Genomic DNA, 20458 nt, shown 5'->3' with positions numbered 1-20458 from the left:
TTGTTTCTGTGAACAGTACTATGTAGGGTATTATGTTATACCTAAATGTTTGTGTTGCTGTGCTGTGTCTCAGTGTTGTATAACATCTTGTTGTGGAGCTGTGTTTTCTGTTGTATTTAATGATGATGTTGTGATTGGTTTCTTATTGTTGTTTGTTATTTGTTTAATCCTGCTATCCGACCCCATCTTGACTAGGTCTCACTTGTAAAAGAGGTTTTAACCTCAATGTGACTTTCCTAGTTAAGTAAAAAGGTTAATAATAATAATAATAGATATAGTATGGTGCTCAGTGGTCAAAAAAGATTTAAACAGTGAATTTTGAATAGATCTCTTCTTGTAAACTCAGAGATGTGGATTCAGATGGCAATTCAATTACCACACAACCTTCGTGTTTGACAAAAAAACAGATATTTTTTACTAAAGTGGTGGGAGAAAAGAAAATGTCATTCTGGACTAGGACAGCAATAAAATAACAGACTAGCCCCTTTAAATGTTTCAAATATTTCCGAATATTTAGCAAATTACCTACCACCTTTTTTCGGGAAAACTCAACGGCCCTCTGAGAAATCTAATCCCGTCCAGGATGCGAATGTCTAAGATTGCTGATGTTGTATTTCATCCACAACTTGTTATATTCCAAAACAACATTCTGATGCTATAAATGTTACATTAAGGCAATTCTAAGATAGCATTCGTGTGTCAATCAACATTAGCGTGCCACCCTCAGGCTGATTAACGTAAACTCAGCCAAAAGTGATCTGAATGTGTTAAGCGATTAGTATATCAAGTTTACAAAATGTTTATTATAAACCAGCGCTAAGACCCAGAATCTGCCCTTCCTATATTTACGGTCAGGAGCCGCTACGAGTGTCAGGTAAGACACTTGTCTTGATTTCTCTGCTCACTTTTGTGGGTTTAATAAACATCCAATTCTATTAACTCATGTGAAGTTTATTTACTTAGGGTTTTTAGAATTTATTAAAATTATATTCATTTAATAAAACATTCATTAAAAGACATATGCGTCATATGTAATGCACGCAAATACAGCACATGAACTTCTGTAAAACACACATCTAGCAAACATACACTCCCACCTCTGTAATAAACACAGAAATGTTAGTCCCGTCCGAATCTGTGCATGAAATCACAGACATCAGGTGATAAGAATTGCAACTCAAACGTTGTTTGGAAAACAAGTCACGTCTGAATAGGGCTTAAGTTGTTTTCTGAGAAAGTCTCTGCTTGGCTTTGTGCTGACGCTTATATCATTGCTATAGCAAACGATGTAGATACACCATATCAGAAACAGATCAGATGTATCACTTGATAGTACGGAAAAACAGTCCTACAGTAAATATCATATTTGAAAACCAAATGTGTCTGTAGCATCTAATGTCTATGATGTTCTGGTCCTGACTTTAATGCAATTCTATGCTTTTTTTGTGCAATTTAATCATCCGTGATGCCAAAGGCACACATTTCATTGCTTATGATTCAACAAGCCACACAATTTGAGGTATCCTTCATGTCCGTAGCGCAAACAGTGCGCGACATACTGAAATGTAATACTTAAAAGCTTGTTCAAATTCTAGGCATGAGCCATTGTAATAGTGACGCTTGGCTTTGGAAGCCAACTTGTGCATTAATACAGCCCCAACAATCACCCAACGTGACTCCATATGTCGGTACAACTAAGCGGCAACATTCAACACCCAAACAAAATTCAGGCCAGTTTGCACACAGATTGAAACATGGAGCTGTTATAATTAGCAGCCAATGTACACACTGACCTGCACTGCAGGGTGGCAAATTTAGGTCAGCGCAGTATGATTTCACACGAGTTAATACAGCCAATCAGTGAAGCAGCTCATGTAATACAGGTCAAACCAGTAGCCTAGTAACATGGGTCGAAGCCCGTCTCAGTTCACTGCGCCGCCTCTGTAATTCAGCGAGATTGGCTGTTGTATGAGAGAACCCTCACCTCAGCAGCATTTTACAGGCTCTGCAGTTGGTGTTCTTTTCAAACGTGTGCATTTGGAAGTTGTGCTGGTTGGCAGTGGCTCTTTCGGGTTTGATGTTTGACCTGTGTGGATAAATACTCGCACATGTGATACAGTGATCAAAAAATCCTGTGTAATTTTGACACTGTGGTTCTAACATACATGGCCATTTCAAACTGCTCCATCCACTTGCGCTTGGTATCTTCTGTCTTGCAGAAGAACTGGAAGCCCTGTTTCCCCTGCAGATGGATCAGGTAGAAGCCATAGGACCACTATGGGTGGAAAGAAGATGGTTTATGGAGGGAGGGATGGTGGAGAGATATAGAGAGAATGCAGCAATGGATTGAAAATGTTTTCGGATTGGTGACATATCCGTCTGCACTGTTTAAATTATTTTTTTAAATCATTTTAATTGTCTATGTAAACGTGTCTTTGGCTGTTCCATTGAATCTCATGCTACAAACACAGCTTTTTTAAAGGCCCAATTCACTTGAAGTTTTTTTTTTCAGTATTGACGAGTTTCCTATTGAAACAGGATGTTTGGGCGGTACATTTTCGCTTGTTTCCTTTTTTTGAAAATAGCCAGAAGCCTTTAGCTACATCATGCCACAAACAATGATTTGCTGCTTGCTAGTCTGTAGCATTAGTGGGACCCACATTCTCACTCTAGAAAAGAAAATATTTGGATAAAAATCTTTGTAGTGCAGGATGAGTCATCAATTATTTTAAATGCATCTATACTACAGTTTGGGGTCGGTAAGATTTTTGAATGTTTTTTAAAGAGGTCTCTTATGTACAGAGCCCCTAAAGAGACGTGGTGGTGGAAAAAAATTTAGGATGGGAGAATTTTTTTTTTCAAATCTTTTGCGTTCCCTCGCAAAACCTTTGCGTTCCCCCGAGAAACTTTGCGTTCCCTCGCAAAGTTATTTGCGTTCCCACGCAAAAGTTTCGCGTTCCCTCGCAAAGATATTTGCGTTCGCACGCAAAACCTGTTGGCAGCTCGGACAGACACTACCTGTTTAATGTCCCGCTGGCAGTGTTTCAGAGCTCCGTACGTTAATGGAGCGTTTCATAGTGTTTGAACTTGGACTCTAATATAAAGAAATGCGGTCAGTGCTTAACTCAAGGTGTTCAGTGAAGTTGGCAATACACAGGCTATTCGAACTTCCCGGATCAATATTCTTGAGCTAAACGTTGTTAAAACACACACACGACACCTATTTACAATCACAGTAACCTAGACAACGAGCTACAACCCAATTCACCTTAAAACGAGCTTTATACAACACTTAGTTTGGGAAGTGTTGTATAACCAACATTAGAGCAGTGATGTGTGAACTAAATTTGGTGTGTTACAGTGAAGTTATTATTATTATTTTTTTTATAATATAAAATGTGCAAAAGCAGTGCAGTACACATCATTGATGTGTAAACTGAATTGGGTGGTTTGTAACATTGAAGTTAATGACTATTGTTATATGTTTGACTATGAGTTGATGCTGTAGTCGTTTTTTGGGTTATATTGCACTTTGCAGATGGTCTCTTCGGACTCGTCTCTCAGCCGCCTGCTCATAGAGATCCATTTAGCCTATATTATAAAGCTCGTTTTGAGGAGAATTGGGTTGTAGCTCGTTGTCTAGGTTACTGTGATTGTAAATAGGTGTCGTTTGTGTTTTAACAACGTTTAGCTCAAGAATATTGATCCGGGAAGTTCGAATAGCCTGTGTATTGCCAACTTCACTGAACACCTTGAGTTAAGCACTGACCGCATTTCTTTATATTTGAGTCCAAGTTCAAACACTATGAAACGCTCCATTAACGTACGGAGCTCTGAAACACTGCCAGCGGGACATTAAACAGGTAGTGTCTGTCCGAGCTGCCAACAGGTTTTGCGTGCGAACGCAAATATCTTTGCGAGGGAACGCGAAACTTTTGCGTGGGAACGCAAATAACTTTGCGAGGGAACGCAAAAGTTTTGCGAGGGAACGCAAAGTTTCTCGGGGGAACGCAAAAGTTTAAAAAAAAAAAAAAAATCTCCCATCCTAAATATTTTTCCACCACCACGTCCCTTTAGGGGCTCCGTACTTATGCTCAGCAAGGCTACATTGATTTGATCAAAAATATATTTGAATTTGGGCTGTTGATTTAACGCATTCATTTAATTAATTAGTTATGCTGAAAAAATAACGTGTTAAAATTATTTAATGCATTTAATGCACCTGCTCCACCACTGACCTACGTAAGTGATCTTACATTTCATGTTCGTCACCTAAAAACTCACTGCATGATGTGATATTGATTTTATACAACAGTTAAATAAATAAGAAGTTAATATTATGTTTATATTGAGTAAATATTTTAGACCCAATATTGTCTGCCTTTGCTAAATTTTTTGCCAACAAAAATATTACCTATAAAGCCAGAGCAGAACTGCTGTGTGTCTCCCAGGAACACACAGTGTTTAATTTTTTGGATTGAATGAATCCACGTTTTTTTGGTACCGGGTACTTTTTGCCTACTCTTTTAGGAGTACTGTGAATTCGGACATACTTTTGTCACATACAGATTTCGCCTACTGTATAGTAGGGAAGTATGCGATTTGGGATGCAGCCATTTACTTAATTCCTGAATGAATCAGCAGTTTGAACGAATCTAACGAATGAATGAATGACTCCTTATCTTACTCATTTAGACATTTACCGCCACCTTCTTGCAGTTTTAGTTTCTTATTTAGAGAATAATTTCATAAAAAATAATACAAAATTCCATATTAATAAAAAAACTATTATTATAGGTATAGTTTACCCAAAAAAGAAAATTCTGTCATAATTTACTCACCCCCATGGCCCCAATTCTATGTTGTATCAAATAAAATATATTTTTTTCCTAAAGCTCCTTTTTTAATGTCTATTTGAAGCTTTTCTCAGACAAATTTGATGTGTGATTACAAAATAAAAAATGAATCGAGTAATTAGGTTAAAAAAAATGAATCCCTTGACAGCCCTAATTTTAACATTTTAAAATGTAATTTGGCAAAGCAGAATTTTCAGCATCGTTACTCCAGTCTTCAGTGTCAAATGGTCCTTCAGAAATCATTTTAATATGCTGATTTGATGCTGAATTTACATTTCTTGCTATTATCATAGTTGAAAACTTTTTTTTTTCAGGATTCTTTAATGAATAGAAAGTTCAAAAGAACAGTAATTATTTGAATTCTGTAACAATGCATAAGCAATGAAAAAAGTATCAATTTCTTTTTTTTCTTTTTTTAAATCTTGGTGACCCCAAACAATAGTGTACATCTAATAAAAGTTAATTTAATTTAGCTAAAGCTAATAGATGTGGATTAATTTTGACTTCATGGGGTGTTTTAGATGCTGTGTCGAGTAAAAAAGAACTTTGAAAACTTTGAAAAGTGCATCTTAATGGATTCTGCAGCACATCTTTGGAAACATCTTAATCAAATTGATTTGTAAAAACAGCTGATTCAATTCTGGCAGCATAAAGCTGCTGTTGATCTCTTGAGATGACAGGAAACAGATCACAACATCACAGAAGTGAAAGGCATAATCACAGCACCTCAATGCTTACAGAACATGAGCATTCAGCTTACCATTTTTCCACTCGACTGGTAGGCATGCAAAGAGATTGAAGGCGGAGAGGGAACGAGAGAAAGAGAAAGAGAGAGACACCCTGTTACACATGCCTTCTCACATACATGCAAAAATTCCTGATTGTTAGAATCATGGAGAATGCCTCAGCTTCTCTGCATTTACACACAAGCTTGAGCATTGAAGAGGGCAGTACATCATCTTTGATTGGTTGAAATTATGAGCATCATGCTTTAATGAACGCAATCAAACTATGCTATTCACCAAGCAAACGATCAGATCATCCCGTTAACACACAAAACATTAAGATCACTGCCGTAATCAATTATGGCAGGTATATTTATTCTGAAACAGGCCCGATGGCTGGGTAATCAACGGTCTCTCACCTTTTTCATGTCACGGTTATTCATGGGGTCATCTGACATCTTATAAAAGTGAAGTTCAATGATCTCTTTTAACTCATAGTTATAGCCTTTTCTCTTGCAAACAATCACAACTTTATCAAATAGGAAGATGTATCTAGGTAAAGAAAACACAGGAAAAAAATATTACAATCTGTTTTGTAGCATAATGAAAACATACAGTATAATGAAGGTGCAGTCGTACCTGTCTTGTTTGGTCCGGTTAACTATAGAGCACACTTTAAGCTCTCCGTCTATCTTTGGCCTACCGTACTCCTCTAGTTTCACCTGCTGTGAATTACATGTGCGCGCACACACACACACACACACACACACACACACACACACACACACACACACACACACACACACACACACACACACACACACACACACACACACACACACACACACACACACACACACACACACACACACACACACACACACACACACACACACACACACATTGTGACATACATCCAAGCATCACTTGTTCCTGTATGGAATATTACAGGTTAAATACAAGTTAAAGGCAATGAATTCAGTATCTTATTGCATCAGATGGAATTGCAAAAGTAATGACAGATTTCTCAAATACTGCCCGCCCGTCTGCCAAACGGATAGTTCTAAAAACTTTTCACAAAAAACTTTTCGTTTTGTAAGCATGTCAAAGGTTTTGGTTTAGAAACATTTTTGCATGTCAGTTTTGTTTGCAGATGATTTTTGTGAACCAGTCACTGATGAATGTAAAATATTTCTATCAGTCTGTTTAACCTAGAATGACAGTGCTTGTTCTTTCCATCTTTGTACGTTTTCAAAATGTTGAATGTAAAAAAAAAGTCTTTGTTTGCAAAATATCCATATACTGTATAAACATAATAAGAGTATCTTAAGAGGTAAAGAGATAAAAGGTACTACAGTAATGCTACAGTTGCTGCTATATTAGGAACTATTAAAGGCATGGCAAAACCCACAGTGAATGTCTTTTGTCTGTAAGTGTCATGCCTCATTGGCTCATTGATGTATAGCTGCAGGCGTCATCTGCAGCACAGACCCTCACATAAATAAACCAGAGCTGATACACTAACTCCTACATTATCTACTGGGAGAGGATACACTGATTTCATTCCCTTTAAACAGGCCTAAACATGTTCTGTGCTTGTGGCCTGGAGGCTTTCAGGATTTATTTTACTGAACAAAAGTGACAGATGGGGGGCAGGTGGAGGCTTGTAAACAACTAAATGTTTGGGGATAAAGAGGAATTGGCCAGCATGCTGAAATGTGCATGACCTCAGACATCATAAGTCTTGCAAAGGACACAATAGAGGGGTCCAACATGATTTTTGCAATCCTCATAAAAGCCACAAGTAAAGGCACTATGAATTAGCTTTAAGTCAATTACAAGATTCTGATACCAGCTGTGATGTTCTCAGTATTGAGAAGTAGGTTTTCGATACTGACAGTAGGTTGGCCATTGAATATGCATGATATATTAACTGGACAGAAATATACATGAAAAATATAATGCACAGGTAGATAAGGCCCATATTTTAATCAAACAGGGTCATAAAATGAATTATTACTGGCCAAACTTTAACGTGTGCACTCTTTCTGCATTGATTATGCCAGTTTATCACACAACTTCATGAACACTTACTAGATTTTCTATTGAGCTCTGAAATTCACTTATTTTCTTCAAGGTTTCATTGTCTCTCTTCACCTCATTGATGTACATGGCCAGGTCCTTCGAAGACAGATAAATAGACAAAGGTAAAACACTCAGATAAAAACTCCCAAGCCACTCATCCCCCAAAATACAAAGTCACGGAGATCCTTATATATAAAAAAAATCTTTAAGGGATAATTATATTACAAACCAACTCTTGACATCAAACACTGTATTGGGATATTAATTGTGTATTGTATTGTGTATATGATGGTTTTATCAGAGTTCACACCTGCATGGCTTCTAGTGCTTCTTTAAGCTGCTGCCTCTCCGGACGGTCCATAGAGTGACTTACTAACTCCTGTGGAAACACAACACAATAATAAGTCACACATACAGACTGGGTCTGTTTATGGTAAAAGGGATGAAACTCATGATGACACATCCAGGTGATATTTTACTATTTCAGTGTTTTTCCCACTAAATTACCTTTTATTATAAATGGAAAGCACACTTTCTTTCTGCCCCTCACATACTGTACACGCACACTGACACACAGACGAAAACAGACGCGCAAAGAAACTTGTAAATATGCATGATATACTGTATTACCATATAATTTAGCTGAAAAGAAATACACATAGAAGCACACAGAATCATTGTTGTCATCGCTGGCCAACAACTGTCGATAAAATAGTTTGAAAAGTGATTGCACTGATTGCATTTTCCAATTAACGATGTATATACATGTAAATCATTTTATACATATTTATAATATAAAATTATTGAGGATGTCCTCAAAGGAAGGAGGACTTGTTAGATTTAGCAAAACATTTAGAAACAAACATGTGCCATCTTAAACACAACTCACACACATTAGCACTCCCTGGATTGGAGTATATGAAATGGGGTACGGATAATTGGATTTAAGCATGGCTGATTTATCCCCCCCCCCCAGTGCTCACTTCCCTATATCTTGCCCTTCTGTCACGTCACACTCTCCGTATCCATTATTAATGTGTGTTGTGAATTAATGATGGTTTGTATCATGCAGGGCGTCCTGTTTTATACATGATCTCTATTAGCAGTGGCTGGGCAGAGTGGAGAGCCACATGGGTCTTGTTGGATGAGGTAAAACGATCTAAATGTTTTATAAGGTTTTGAGGTTCACAGGAGGTGCTGTGCAGCAGAGAAGCTTTCAAACCTCAAACCAGAATAAGTTAAACAGGTTCCTTAATTTTTCTTAAACTCTCTTAGTGAGAGATGAATAATATTGTTGATGACGAGTAGTGGGTCTCACCTTAAGCAGAAGGTGGTATTTAAGGACCCTCTGCATGGGGACAACTAGAAGATCCTGCAGTTTGAACTTTCCCTCCTGGACCTTCATGGTACACTCCTGTAAACAAGGATTATTGCAACAGGTGAGCAGTTTTTAAAAGGAAACTCTCATAACAAATACGGAACACACTAAAAAAAAAGTAGTATTATTTTAAACTAATCACTAAAGACGGCCTTCAAGAATGTGGCATATTTTAGAGTAGAACAAAATTGTACGGTGAAAAATAATGTAAAGCAAGACTTTTAGCGATTAGGATTTCATTGGATCATGGAAAAATCATTGGACTTGAAACATGTTAGACAATGAGGTTATTGGTTAAAAAAAAATGTCCCCAAATTGTACTAATGGTTATGGTAATTTTTTTCTTTGAAATGGTGTATACTATGGAAACCTGTTTTCACACTAAAACAAATAAATACAAAATGTGAATTTTATATCTCACACCTGCAACTTTACATTTTCATAATTACAAATGTATATCTCACAAAAATGTGACTTTACTTCATTTATTAAACGCAATTATCTTTTTTTCTACTCTGAGGTGGAAACAGGCTTCAACAGTAAATAATCATGCACAATAAGATCAGAAACAGTAATTTAACAAATAAATGTTTTTCATGTTGTCTCCAGTGTATAAACTGTAAACCAGATGTTATCTTTTCCTCTGCACTGTGGATTTGTCATCTTCAGTTTATGCGTTAATCTCTTCATTTTTAATCTCCCTGTTCTAATGTGACAAGTAAGCAAGGAGGACAGACTACTCAAATGTCACGCTTGACATTCAGAATGGACTGAGGAAGAGGTTCATCATCTCTATGACTATCAGTGACTCCACTTCCCTCATGATGAAGGATCTCTGACTAATCCATTACAAGAGGCTCTTGTCTCTTTCCATGGGATCTCGTAACTGCGCTCTGAATGGACTGTACTAGATTACAGAGCCCTTCTTGTGTGTGAGATAACAGAATGATAATTATGTGAATTTGTCAACAAGTGTGTCCACAACTGTGGTTGCTGTGATTTCATCTGTAATCTTCTCTAATCCCGCCTGGAAATAATGGCTTCTCTCGCCAGTATTTATTTTTGAAGTCATTAAAGTAACCCACACTGCCTCAGACTGGCAGGCACAAAAAGAGCCCTGTAGTCCTTCATCCTGAGTAGCATTACCACAGAGTAAAATTAGTTCATGTCCCAAAACTGTCAACAGCAGTCTGCCGAGAGCGAACGCTGTGCTGGGGCTGACCACTGGAGCGGTCTCTGGGCGAAAGAGCTGTTAAAAGAGTCTCTTTGAGGCAGTGTCTCTGCCTCAGCGCACTGCACTGGCTGATGATACATTTTAACTGAGAGAGTGAAACCTGCACGTTGTTTAGTAGATATTGAGCATAATTATTTTTTTTACTTAAAGTGATAGTTCACCCCATAAAATTTAATTTAGTCATATTTTAATATAAATATATATATATACACACACACACACACACACACACATACATATATATATATATATATATATATATATATATATATATATATATATATATATATATATATATATATAATACACACACACACACACATATATAGTAAATACACAGTATAGATGACACTGCATACATGAAACATCAAAATACCATTAAAATGTATATTAGACTGCTTTTACAAATTTCAAGCACTTCTACTGATTAACACTACTAAATAACATCTGTGTACCATACAATTTATCAACTGAGGAGTCTGATTATAGAGAGCCTACCTCCACTTTAAACTTGACATCTTCCCGTGTGGCAATCAGCTCATCCAGTGTCTTCTGAGCATTCTCCATATGGCTGCAGTACTGGCCGTAGATGAGCAGTCTACAAAAGAAAAATCAAAAGACTGATGCCATAACCCTGCGATGACATTCAAGCCTTTTCTCAAAATGCTTTCTTAAGCGATCTTGAGTCCTTGTGTTTGCGTACTACATCATCAATCGTCCAAAACCAGTTCCAATACTCAAAAACCCAAGTACAGAGGATGCATGAAAGTACCCCGGATGTGTTCTTGATAGGATGCATTGAGTGCAGAGAGAATAAAACCCTTAAAAATCTCAAAAATCATTGTGGGCGGACAACGTACGGTGGCTTGTAAGCTTTAAACTTTTCTTGTTCTCACTTATGAGATTCCCGCTGAAAGCTTGCAAATACGTGACGGCTTTTTTTACTTGAATATTTGAAACCATTAAAAACAAAGTCTATGCTACAAGTGATAAACAGATGGTCAGTGTTACATGATTTCATAATGAAGCTACATCCGTTGCGCTCTCTTTATCAAATGAATCTGAGTGAAGCATTTTGATGGATTCTGGATTGTGTACAAGTTAATTTGGGCCACTGAGAAGATCAAGACACATTTATTAGATTGCACAATGGACTCCTGATAGTGATCAACACATTCTGGAAGCAGCTCAAAGTAATCTAGCCTAGATGATGGCATCACGTGTGGCACAGATTTCTGCCTCTGAATTAAGTAGGACACACACTGGCACAGTTGGCAAGCTCAAACCCTTAGATACTCTCGGGTTGCCTGACTCCTAATTGTGGTCTTGGTTAAGCCCGTTTCACTCTATAAGATATAATCATCGCTTAGTTATCCTTGATCAGAAGAATAAATTGCCTGTAATTCCATTTTCCCATAAATTGCCAGAATCAGAAAAAAGAAAGATACAATCTGGAAAGATAAGTGGTCTGATCAAAGCAAGATATAAATTGATAAATCCTAACTGGATTATCCACTAATGAGGACAAAACGCATGTGGATGGGGTCGAATGAATCAATGGATGATCAACTCAAATTTAGTTCATTAAGTGTGGTCTATTGAGGTGGTATAACCTTCTTGATGGTCTGCAATCCAGGAAAGGCTCCAAGTCTCACCTCTATTCATTGACGTGAGCCACCCACTACTGTAAGGAGCGCAAAGCTAACTGAAACTGTAGTCTTGAACTGAAAAGGGGGCTCCCCTGCTGATCTCTTCAATGTCTGGGCCTCCGTGCCCTTGGGCTAAGCAGGCCTGATTAAAGGCTAATCTGGAACAAGAGAGACGGCTTGGTTTCTCATGGAAATGGACTGATGGAGATTAATGGTGGCCTCGCTCAATTATGAGCTGAAAAGCATATTGAAAATGCGGGAGCAGGTGTCGGGAATTAGCTGTAATAACAGATGTCACAGACATAATTGAACATGAAGGTCTTCTTTACAAGGCAATTTCCAGATTAAATGTTTCAGGTGCCTCATAAAAAGGACTGCAAGGGAGAGACGGTGCTCAACGTAGGACACAAAGCAAGAATAACGGGAAAAGGAATCTTCATTTAAGTCAAGAACAGGTTGCAATGCCTCAGTATTTATCCTAGTATGTATGTGTGCATATATATATATATATACACACACATGATATCAGGGGCGTGCAGTCCATATAAGCTGTGAATTCTCTGCATACCGAAGCCATTCGTGGACTCGCTAATCAATATTAACACTATCAATTACTATAAATTCCCTTGTTTGAGATGTACCATAAAGCTTTCATGATAAAATTTTGATAATGCACATGCAACTGTCCGTCATTTAACTATTTGCCAAACAATGATTTTTTTTTTTTTTTTTTTTAAATCTTCAAATCAAGCTACGGAAGGCATATGCTCTGTTGTTATGTGTCGTCATTATTGTCCCGCATTCTCATTGGTTTGCTGGCAAATGGGGGATTTCATGTGCAGGGAAAGCAGTCCATGAATCCCTCACCCAAGCGGAAAAATTTTCTGTCACTGCCAGATCTCGATCACTGAAAATCACACTGTATTTAATACAAAACTAACTAGACTAAATCAAATGAAGAAAAAAACCTATTTGATAGAATTTTATTTTCTCCAAAGGGAAGTTCTTTTTTTTTTTTTATACGAAAACGTATAAACTGTTAAAGACCGACCTACTGTAAGTAGATCTACTGTAACTATCTGAGGTTGTTAATCGATAGTCTATTAACTTATTTTTAAAGGAATGCTTATATTTTTATTAATCATACTTATATTTATCATAATTATATTTTACTTATATTTTATTTATAATAGGCTACTAATATTTGTTATACTATACTTATTTTTAATTCTTAATAAAATAAAATAAAATACTTTGGGCATACATTTAAATTAACACCTGCCATGGTGTTTTTTATTTGCCGTTTCTGATTTAGATCTGAGTCTTTTAGTGTGCCCTAAGCTGATGCGCCGAACCATTTAAAGGTGAAGTATGTAGTTTCTGCGACACTAGTGGCACCAGTTGAATTTCTAAAACACAGCATATTCTAAACTCAAACATCACAAATCACAGCTCTTATGGGTAATTGTGAAGGCATGTCTCAACAGGTATACTGTATGTAGTCTACTTTCGATAAAAGGTCCAACACATTAGGATTTTTTTTTTTAGCTGTGTTGCTGTCATGAGAGTAAGCAAGTGAGTAGCTAACACTCTGTGTGTTGAGTGAACGTGGGAGTCTTCACCTATTAAACCCATACAACGTATCTGCAACATTTTTTGACATGACGCACCACCCAGCATACCCGGTTAAAGAAGTCACCGCTCGCCAGTGTAACACACACACACACTAGGGATAGGCGATATTTTATTGTTTGCGATATACCGGTAAAATTTGTCCTCACGATAAGAATTAGTCTTCCCGCGATAATAACGATAAAGCCCATCACCCATTCGCAGCTCACGCGCATGGCGGAAGGCGGACGTGAAGTTTATCGCTAAATGAGTAACTACCTCTACAATCTGGAACTGGTACACACAGATAGATTTTCACCCGCCCATCTCGCCGAACACTGACTGAGTGCTTGAGAGTTTCACTCTCCGTCAAGTGATCCGTAAAGCCCACTGTATCAGTTCATCTCAATGAATACAGCGTGTATTTGACGCGCAGTAAACACTAGTGTGAGGCGCACGACTTGCTGTCATTTTGCTGAGAGCGCTCAGTGTTTCTCACACACTCGATGAGAGAGAGAGTTTTACATACCACGCAGAATTGAAGTGTACATGACGTCTACATGTAAATTATATTATTTGTTGTATTTTCCTGTAAAAATAATGGAGTTCATCTGGAATTATTCAGCTTTTATGAGCAAGCAGAAAATAATGCGCAAACGCAGACGTGATAATATTCATGAACCCAGCAGCTCCTTAGTGCGGTTTATATTGTTATTAGTATCAAAATTCGTAGTAGTATTAGTATAACTATTCGTTGTTAGTTTTTTTTACATTTCAAACTTGTAATTGATTTCAAATTATTACTGTGTGATGTTTTTCAGTATAGTTGCACTATTTAAACATTATCTGCACTTTTACAGAAGAAACGTATATGCAACTTTTCCATTTCTGCAAGGGATGGTGTTTGGATTTTTACTGTTTTTTAAATTATTTTATGTACGGTAATTGGTATTTTATAGGAGCCTATTTGATAAAGGGTACATTTTACTTTGCATGCAGCTATCACTTGTAGCCAAAAACAGTGGTGAATATGGTATTATATTTATATCTATATCGTCATTGATATCGTTATCGCAATAAATGCCAGAAAATATCGTGATATATTTTTAAGTCCATATCACCCATCCCTAACACACACACATATATATTAAGGCTATCAAAATGCCCGTTTTTGGAGAGTGACCTTCTAAAAAATCTTATACAAGTAAAAAAGTTTTATTTTTATTTTTTTATACTTTCTTTTTATATAACTTTTCAGAACAAAGACAAACAGTAACAAACAATCAACACAGCTTCATGGGTATTTACATGGAAATTATCTAAAAATGTGACATTTAAATAAAAATAAATAAATTAAATAAACTCTTTCCATAATCAGCTAGTACAAGAGATCCTTGAGTAAAAAGAAGTCAACAGGTTATGTAAACATGTATACTTATACGCGCTTATAGACTCATACATAAGTAGACATACATACAAACACAAATATTCTCATGTCAATAGCCATAATTTCATGCAGCTTGAAGTGATATTCTCTCATGGTGGTTACATGCGTGATAGGAATATTTATATGCATACATTTATCTCCATTCTCTCTGTTTTGATATAGTCCATTCCCCAGTGTTTTTCAAAAGTCTCTTCTTGTAGTCTTAACTTGAATGTCATTCTTTCAATTTGATAACTTTCTGTGACAATTTGTACCCATTGAGTTCTCGTTGGGGCAAGATGTTGAGCCATAAATGAGTAATCACTTTTTTTGCTGCTGCTAGTAGTATCCTCAGTAAATATTTATTCCTATTATTAACTGAATCTGGTATATTACCACGATATAGAATATAACCTGTTTCCCCAATCTCAATCTCTAAGATTTCCTCTATACTTGAGTGTATTTCTGACCAATACACTGTTTCAAAACTGGGCAAGCCCAGAAAATATGTACATGATCAGCCACTTGTGTGCCACACTGGCTCCAGCAGGAGCCTAGATTTGCTACTCCTTTTTGTTTGGCTTTTACTTTGGGCGTGATAAAGATATCACTTTATTATATAAGTCATTTGAACTACGTTATAGCGACCATTAATATATTTTAACTTATACGTTTAATTTACTAGTATATAACCGAAGCTATGGATTGTTAAACATTTCTCGTTCTTAGTGTTTTTTTAGTTAGCTTAAATAGTAGCATAGCATACAGCTATCCAAAATTATTAGATATAACGTTTTTCTCACCATGGCATCTATGATATTTTTATATAACAAATATGATATAAGCATAATTCTGTTTAAGAATTAATTATTGCACTGTAAAAAATATAATCGTAAAAAAAGGGTCAAATGACTGGAAGCTACGGCTGCCAAACAAAAACCGTAAAAATAAAGTAAAATATCCTAATTTAAATTAAGTGCAAAAAACTTTTACAGATATTTTTCTTAAATGTTTTACAGAAAAACACTGTTATTTTACAGCTATTATCTGGATTATTATGATCAAACACCCTAACTGTAAAAACAATCCCATAAAAAACAGTCAATGACTGTCAGCAATGGCTGCTATACAAAAACCATAAAATGAATGTAAAATATCCTAATTTAAATAAGTGCAAAAGCAGAAAACTTAATTAAGCTTTTTAACAGAAACGGTCATTTCACATATTTCCTGAATTTTTTACTAAAAAATATGTAGGTAACTACATGCATGATTTACTGTGACTATACGTCACTGCATCAGCAACTACACAGTTACTGTCAGTTAAATAAAGCAACATGCAGCAGTTCATCAGTGTTACTCTTCTTATCCTGGACTGAAGCACAGGCTCTACTCTTCAACATAACGGTGACACACACAACACCATACAGAAACAATTTACATCCCAACAGAACATTAAACACTAACAGATCTCTCAAGATCTCTGCATCCTCACTTATTACAATCCTTACTTTACTTATTTCATACTAACATTCTTATTGAGAAATAACAGAGGTTTAGAAGTTGATGTTTTATTGGAAATAATAAAGTTTGATGTCACCATGATGGAGATCAGTGTTTGCTTTAGTTGGGCTCTTGACCCTTTGGTTTTAACATTACTTTTTCTCTGGCTGCTTTAACTGTGTGTCTCTGATACATATTTGTTATGGTAGGAAGCCAAGAGAAACTCAGATCAGAAGATCTTGGTCACTTATTAGTGATAATAGTCATGTAGCTGCATGCTTTATTGATACCACCTTAAGTGTAATATGTGAATAAGTTGTTAAATATTAGTTGTTAATTTTGCATGCCAATACTGCTATAGTATTGGGTGGGGGGTGGGGGGTGCAACCACAGAAACCGAAATTTCCCGGGACAGCAGCATGTGTCCAAATTTTAATCTTAACCGTTCTATTTCATCAGAAACGATCTTGAAACAGGGCTTTAAGTGTAAAATACCGAACTTGTCCTTTAATGCAATTAACGCAGTGTCCGTTTTTTTCCTGTCATCCTTTGGCTGCGCTACCGTATATGATCACGATATCATTCAAGTGCTATTAAACCATTCAAGCACCATAAGTTAGGCACAAATACCAAATCTGGCACACAATGTCACTTCAGACAGCGTGCCAGCTCCACAATGAGTTCTCCATCACGCTTCAACGGACAAAATCACACAAAATTATGTCAAAATTACCGTTTTGTCTCATTTCCCTACCATCTCTATTCACAGTGATCTTCTGTTGGCTCGGATCAGACGGGATAGCCTTTGTTGCCCTTGAGCATCAATGAGTCTTGGGCGCCCAACACCCAAGACTCCCAAACCAGGTTGCTGGTTTGTCCTTCCTTGGACCACTGTTGGTAAATTCTCACCACTGCTGCTGACCAGGAGCAACCCACAATCATGACAACTCTCGAAATGTATATAAATAGTGATAGAAATGGTCATTTATTTGGTCTAGGCGGACTAGATCTGCTACACTGCTGCTGCTGTTGATTATTGCTGCTACAGAGCAAGTAGGGACTTGCTACTGCTAGTAGATGCATAGACTCGTTGCTGTGAGCATGTAATGAAGCTGCTGCAGAAACAGACATAAATCCCATTGCAGATGTAGGAGATCTGGAACTGTGATAGTGCAGGGAAACCCAACAGCAAACTCTGAACCAGACTATTTAAATGTTGAGCAAGCAATCTCATTGGCTGCAGGATCAGCAGAGGCCAATCAGCTTATGCTATGCGGCATGCCTGCGCCCTCTAGATATCATTAGGAAACATGGAATTAGTTTTCACTGTTATGCCGATGATACTCAGCTGTACATTTCTTCAAAACCTAACGAAACTTACCAATTCACAAAATTAACGGAATGCATAGCTGATATAAAAAATTGGATGACTAGTAATTTCCTACTACTAAATTCTGAAAAAACAGAGATTCTAATTATTGGACAAAAAAACTTCCACACGTAATAAGCTAGAATACTGTCTAACACTTGATGGCTGCTCAGTCAAGTCTTCGTCATCGGTTAGGAACCTGGGTGTGCTCTTTGATACAAATCTTTCATTTGAAAGTCACGAGTCTAGTATCTGTAAAACTGCATTTTTCCATCTTAAAATATATCTAAATTACGCCATATGCTCTCATTAACAAATGCAGAACAATTAGTTCATGCGTTCATGACCTCAAGGCTAGATTATTGTAATGCTCTACTGGGTGGTTGCCCTGCACGCTTAATAAACAAACTACAGCTAGTTCAAAACGCAGCAGTTCGAGTTCTTACCAGAACCAGGAAATATGACCATATTAGCCCGGTTCTGTCAACACTGCATTGGCTCTCTATTAAACATCGTATACATTTTAAAATATTGTTGATTACTTACAAAGCACTAAATGGTTTAGCTCCGCAGTACTTGAGCGAGCTTTTAAAGCATTATAGTCCTTCACGTCTATTGCGATCTCAAAATTCTGGCCAGTTGATAATACCTAGAATATCAAAATCGACTGCTGGCGGTAGATCCTTTTCCTATTTAGGACCAAAGCTTTGGAACAGTCTTCCTACCATTGTCCGGGAAGCAGACACACTCTGTCAGTTCAAAGCTAGACTAAAAACATATCTCTTTGACATAGGATTTTACATAATACATTATAGACTTTGATAATTCGATGTTAGGCTGCATAGATTAGGTCAGCCGGAACTAGGAACACTTCCCTTAAATCCAGATGTACTCGTTACATCATAAGAAGAATGGCATCTACGCTAACTTTAGTGTCTTTGTTTATCCCGAGGTTTTCCCGCAGTCTGCCGGATCCAGGCCGTATCCAGATCTGACAAAGGAGCTTCGCCTGGACCCGATGACAATGGAGTGCTAAAGTGTCAACTATCCTCTCCCTATGGAGGATCCCTTTCCAACTCTACAGATAAAGCGTTGTTGAAAATCCGGTTCGCGTACCCCGAAGTAATGAAATAAAACAAAATTCTTTATCTAATGTATAGGCAAGACAAGTAGTTTGTTTAGGCATGGTTTGTAGGGAAATTACAAACCTGCGCACATATATTCAAACGAATATAACTATAGAATCAATTCTTAATGCGCATGCGAACGCCATCAGGTCACAGGTTCGCGTTTAAAGTCTGTTTAGAGAGAACGCCGTCGTCTTAGTGGCCCCTAATTTAATAACAAATGATAATTTTGCTGGGAGTGAATCAATCAGAACTAACTTTAGCTGGAAATCTGTGTTGTACGTCACACGTAGGCTCACTATTGGCCGACGCTGGTATGTGTGTGATGCGTGTGACGTACAACACAGAAGCGCTGTGCTGTTACACTACGTGAACTAACTCAAGGCCCACAGAGAAGGAAATTAATAGTTGAATAAAGTCGTTATTTTTGTTTGTTTTTTTTGCGCACAAAAAGTATTCTCGTCGCTTGATAAACTTAAGTTTGAGCCACTGTAGTCACTTGGACTATTTTAACGATGCCTTTAGTAACTTTTCTGGGCCGGCAAGTTTCACTCCCTTAGAAGCCTATGGAGGAGTGATCCAGCTCTCAGATTTAATCAAAAATATCTTAATTTGTGTTCCGAAGATGAACGAAAATCTTACGGGGTTGGAACAACATGAGGGTGAGTAATTACTGACCGGATTTTCATTTTTGGGTGAACTATCCCTTTAACTGACTGTCATTGTATTTCTGTGAATGGCATTTTAGACATTTGTGACTACTTGTCTGCAGCTTCAAATTCAGAATACAGGTTTGTGACTATTGTCTGCGAGTGCAAATTTCAACATTCAACTTCAGATTTTTATTTTACAGGTTTTCACATTGGAGCTGTGAGTGTAAATGTTCACATACAAGTACGAATATTTATTGTACAAGTTCTCAAATTCACATCTACGTGCTCTCGAGTATTGCTACTCTTTTACCTTCATAGTAATTATATCTAAATACCAATTCAGATGCTGCTTTTATCTGAAATAGAACGCATTTGTAACATTATACACTTCCGTTCAAAAGTTTGGGGTCAGTAAGAATTTTTTTTGGAAAGAATTTAATACTTTTATTCAGCAAGGATGCATTAAATTGATCAAAAGTGACAGTAAAGACATTTATAATGTTACAAAAGATTTTATTTCAAATAAATGCTGTTATTTTGAACTTTCTATTCATCAAAGAATCCTGAAAGAAATGTGCACAACGGTTTACAACACTGATAATAATAATAAATGTTTCTTTAACAGTAAATCAGCATATTAGAATGATTTCTGAAAAATCCTGTGCCACTGAAGCCTGGAGTAATGATGCTGAAGCTTTGCCATCACAGGAATAAATGACATTAAGATATATTCAAATAAAACATTTTTTAAATAATATTTCACAATATTACTGTTTGTTTTGTATTTTTAGTCAAATAAATGCAACCTTGGTAAGCATAAGAGACTTATTTTAAAACCATAA

The 20458-nt window shown here is 36.9% G+C and overlaps 1 protein-coding gene across 6 annotated transcripts in view; it reads right to left on the bottom strand.

Moving 5' to 3' along the window:
- vav2 (vav 2 guanine nucleotide exchange factor) overlaps positions 1 to 20458 on the bottom strand; it is a 256865-nt gene that overhangs the window by 11094 nt on the left and 225313 nt on the right. For 3 of the 6 annotated variants that reach the window (XM_056268289.1, XM_056268290.1, XM_056268292.1), the window contains exons 9-17: positions 10777 to 10876; positions 8985 to 9080; positions 7977 to 8045; positions 7676 to 7762; positions 6221 to 6306; positions 6001 to 6133; positions 5617 to 5631; positions 2166 to 2275; positions 1985 to 2086 (exon numbers count right to left, since the gene is read on the bottom strand). In XM_056268289.1, the coding sequence (XP_056124264.1) occupies positions 1985 to 2086; positions 2166 to 2275; positions 5617 to 5631; positions 6001 to 6133; positions 6221 to 6306; positions 7676 to 7762; positions 7977 to 8045; positions 8985 to 9080; positions 10777 to 10876 (798 nt within the window). The remainder of the gene's footprint in view (positions 1 to 1984; positions 2087 to 2165; positions 2276 to 5616; positions 5632 to 6000; positions 6134 to 6220; positions 6307 to 7675; positions 7763 to 7976; positions 8046 to 8984; positions 9081 to 10776; positions 10877 to 20458) is intronic. The other 3 variants (XM_056268291.1, XM_056268293.1, XM_056268294.1) reach the window with 1 other exon arrangement.

Source organism: Rhinichthys klamathensis, unplaced genomic scaffold, assembly GCF_029890125.1.
Source record: "Rhinichthys klamathensis goyatoka isolate OS25496 unplaced genomic scaffold, OSU_Roscu_1.1 h1tg000270l_1, whole genome shotgun sequence".
Taxonomy (NCBI): domain Eukaryota; kingdom Metazoa; phylum Chordata; class Actinopteri; order Cypriniformes; family Leuciscidae; genus Rhinichthys; species Rhinichthys klamathensis.
Note: the sequence above shows the minus strand (reverse complement) of the source record. Positions and strands in the feature narration are given on the sequence as shown.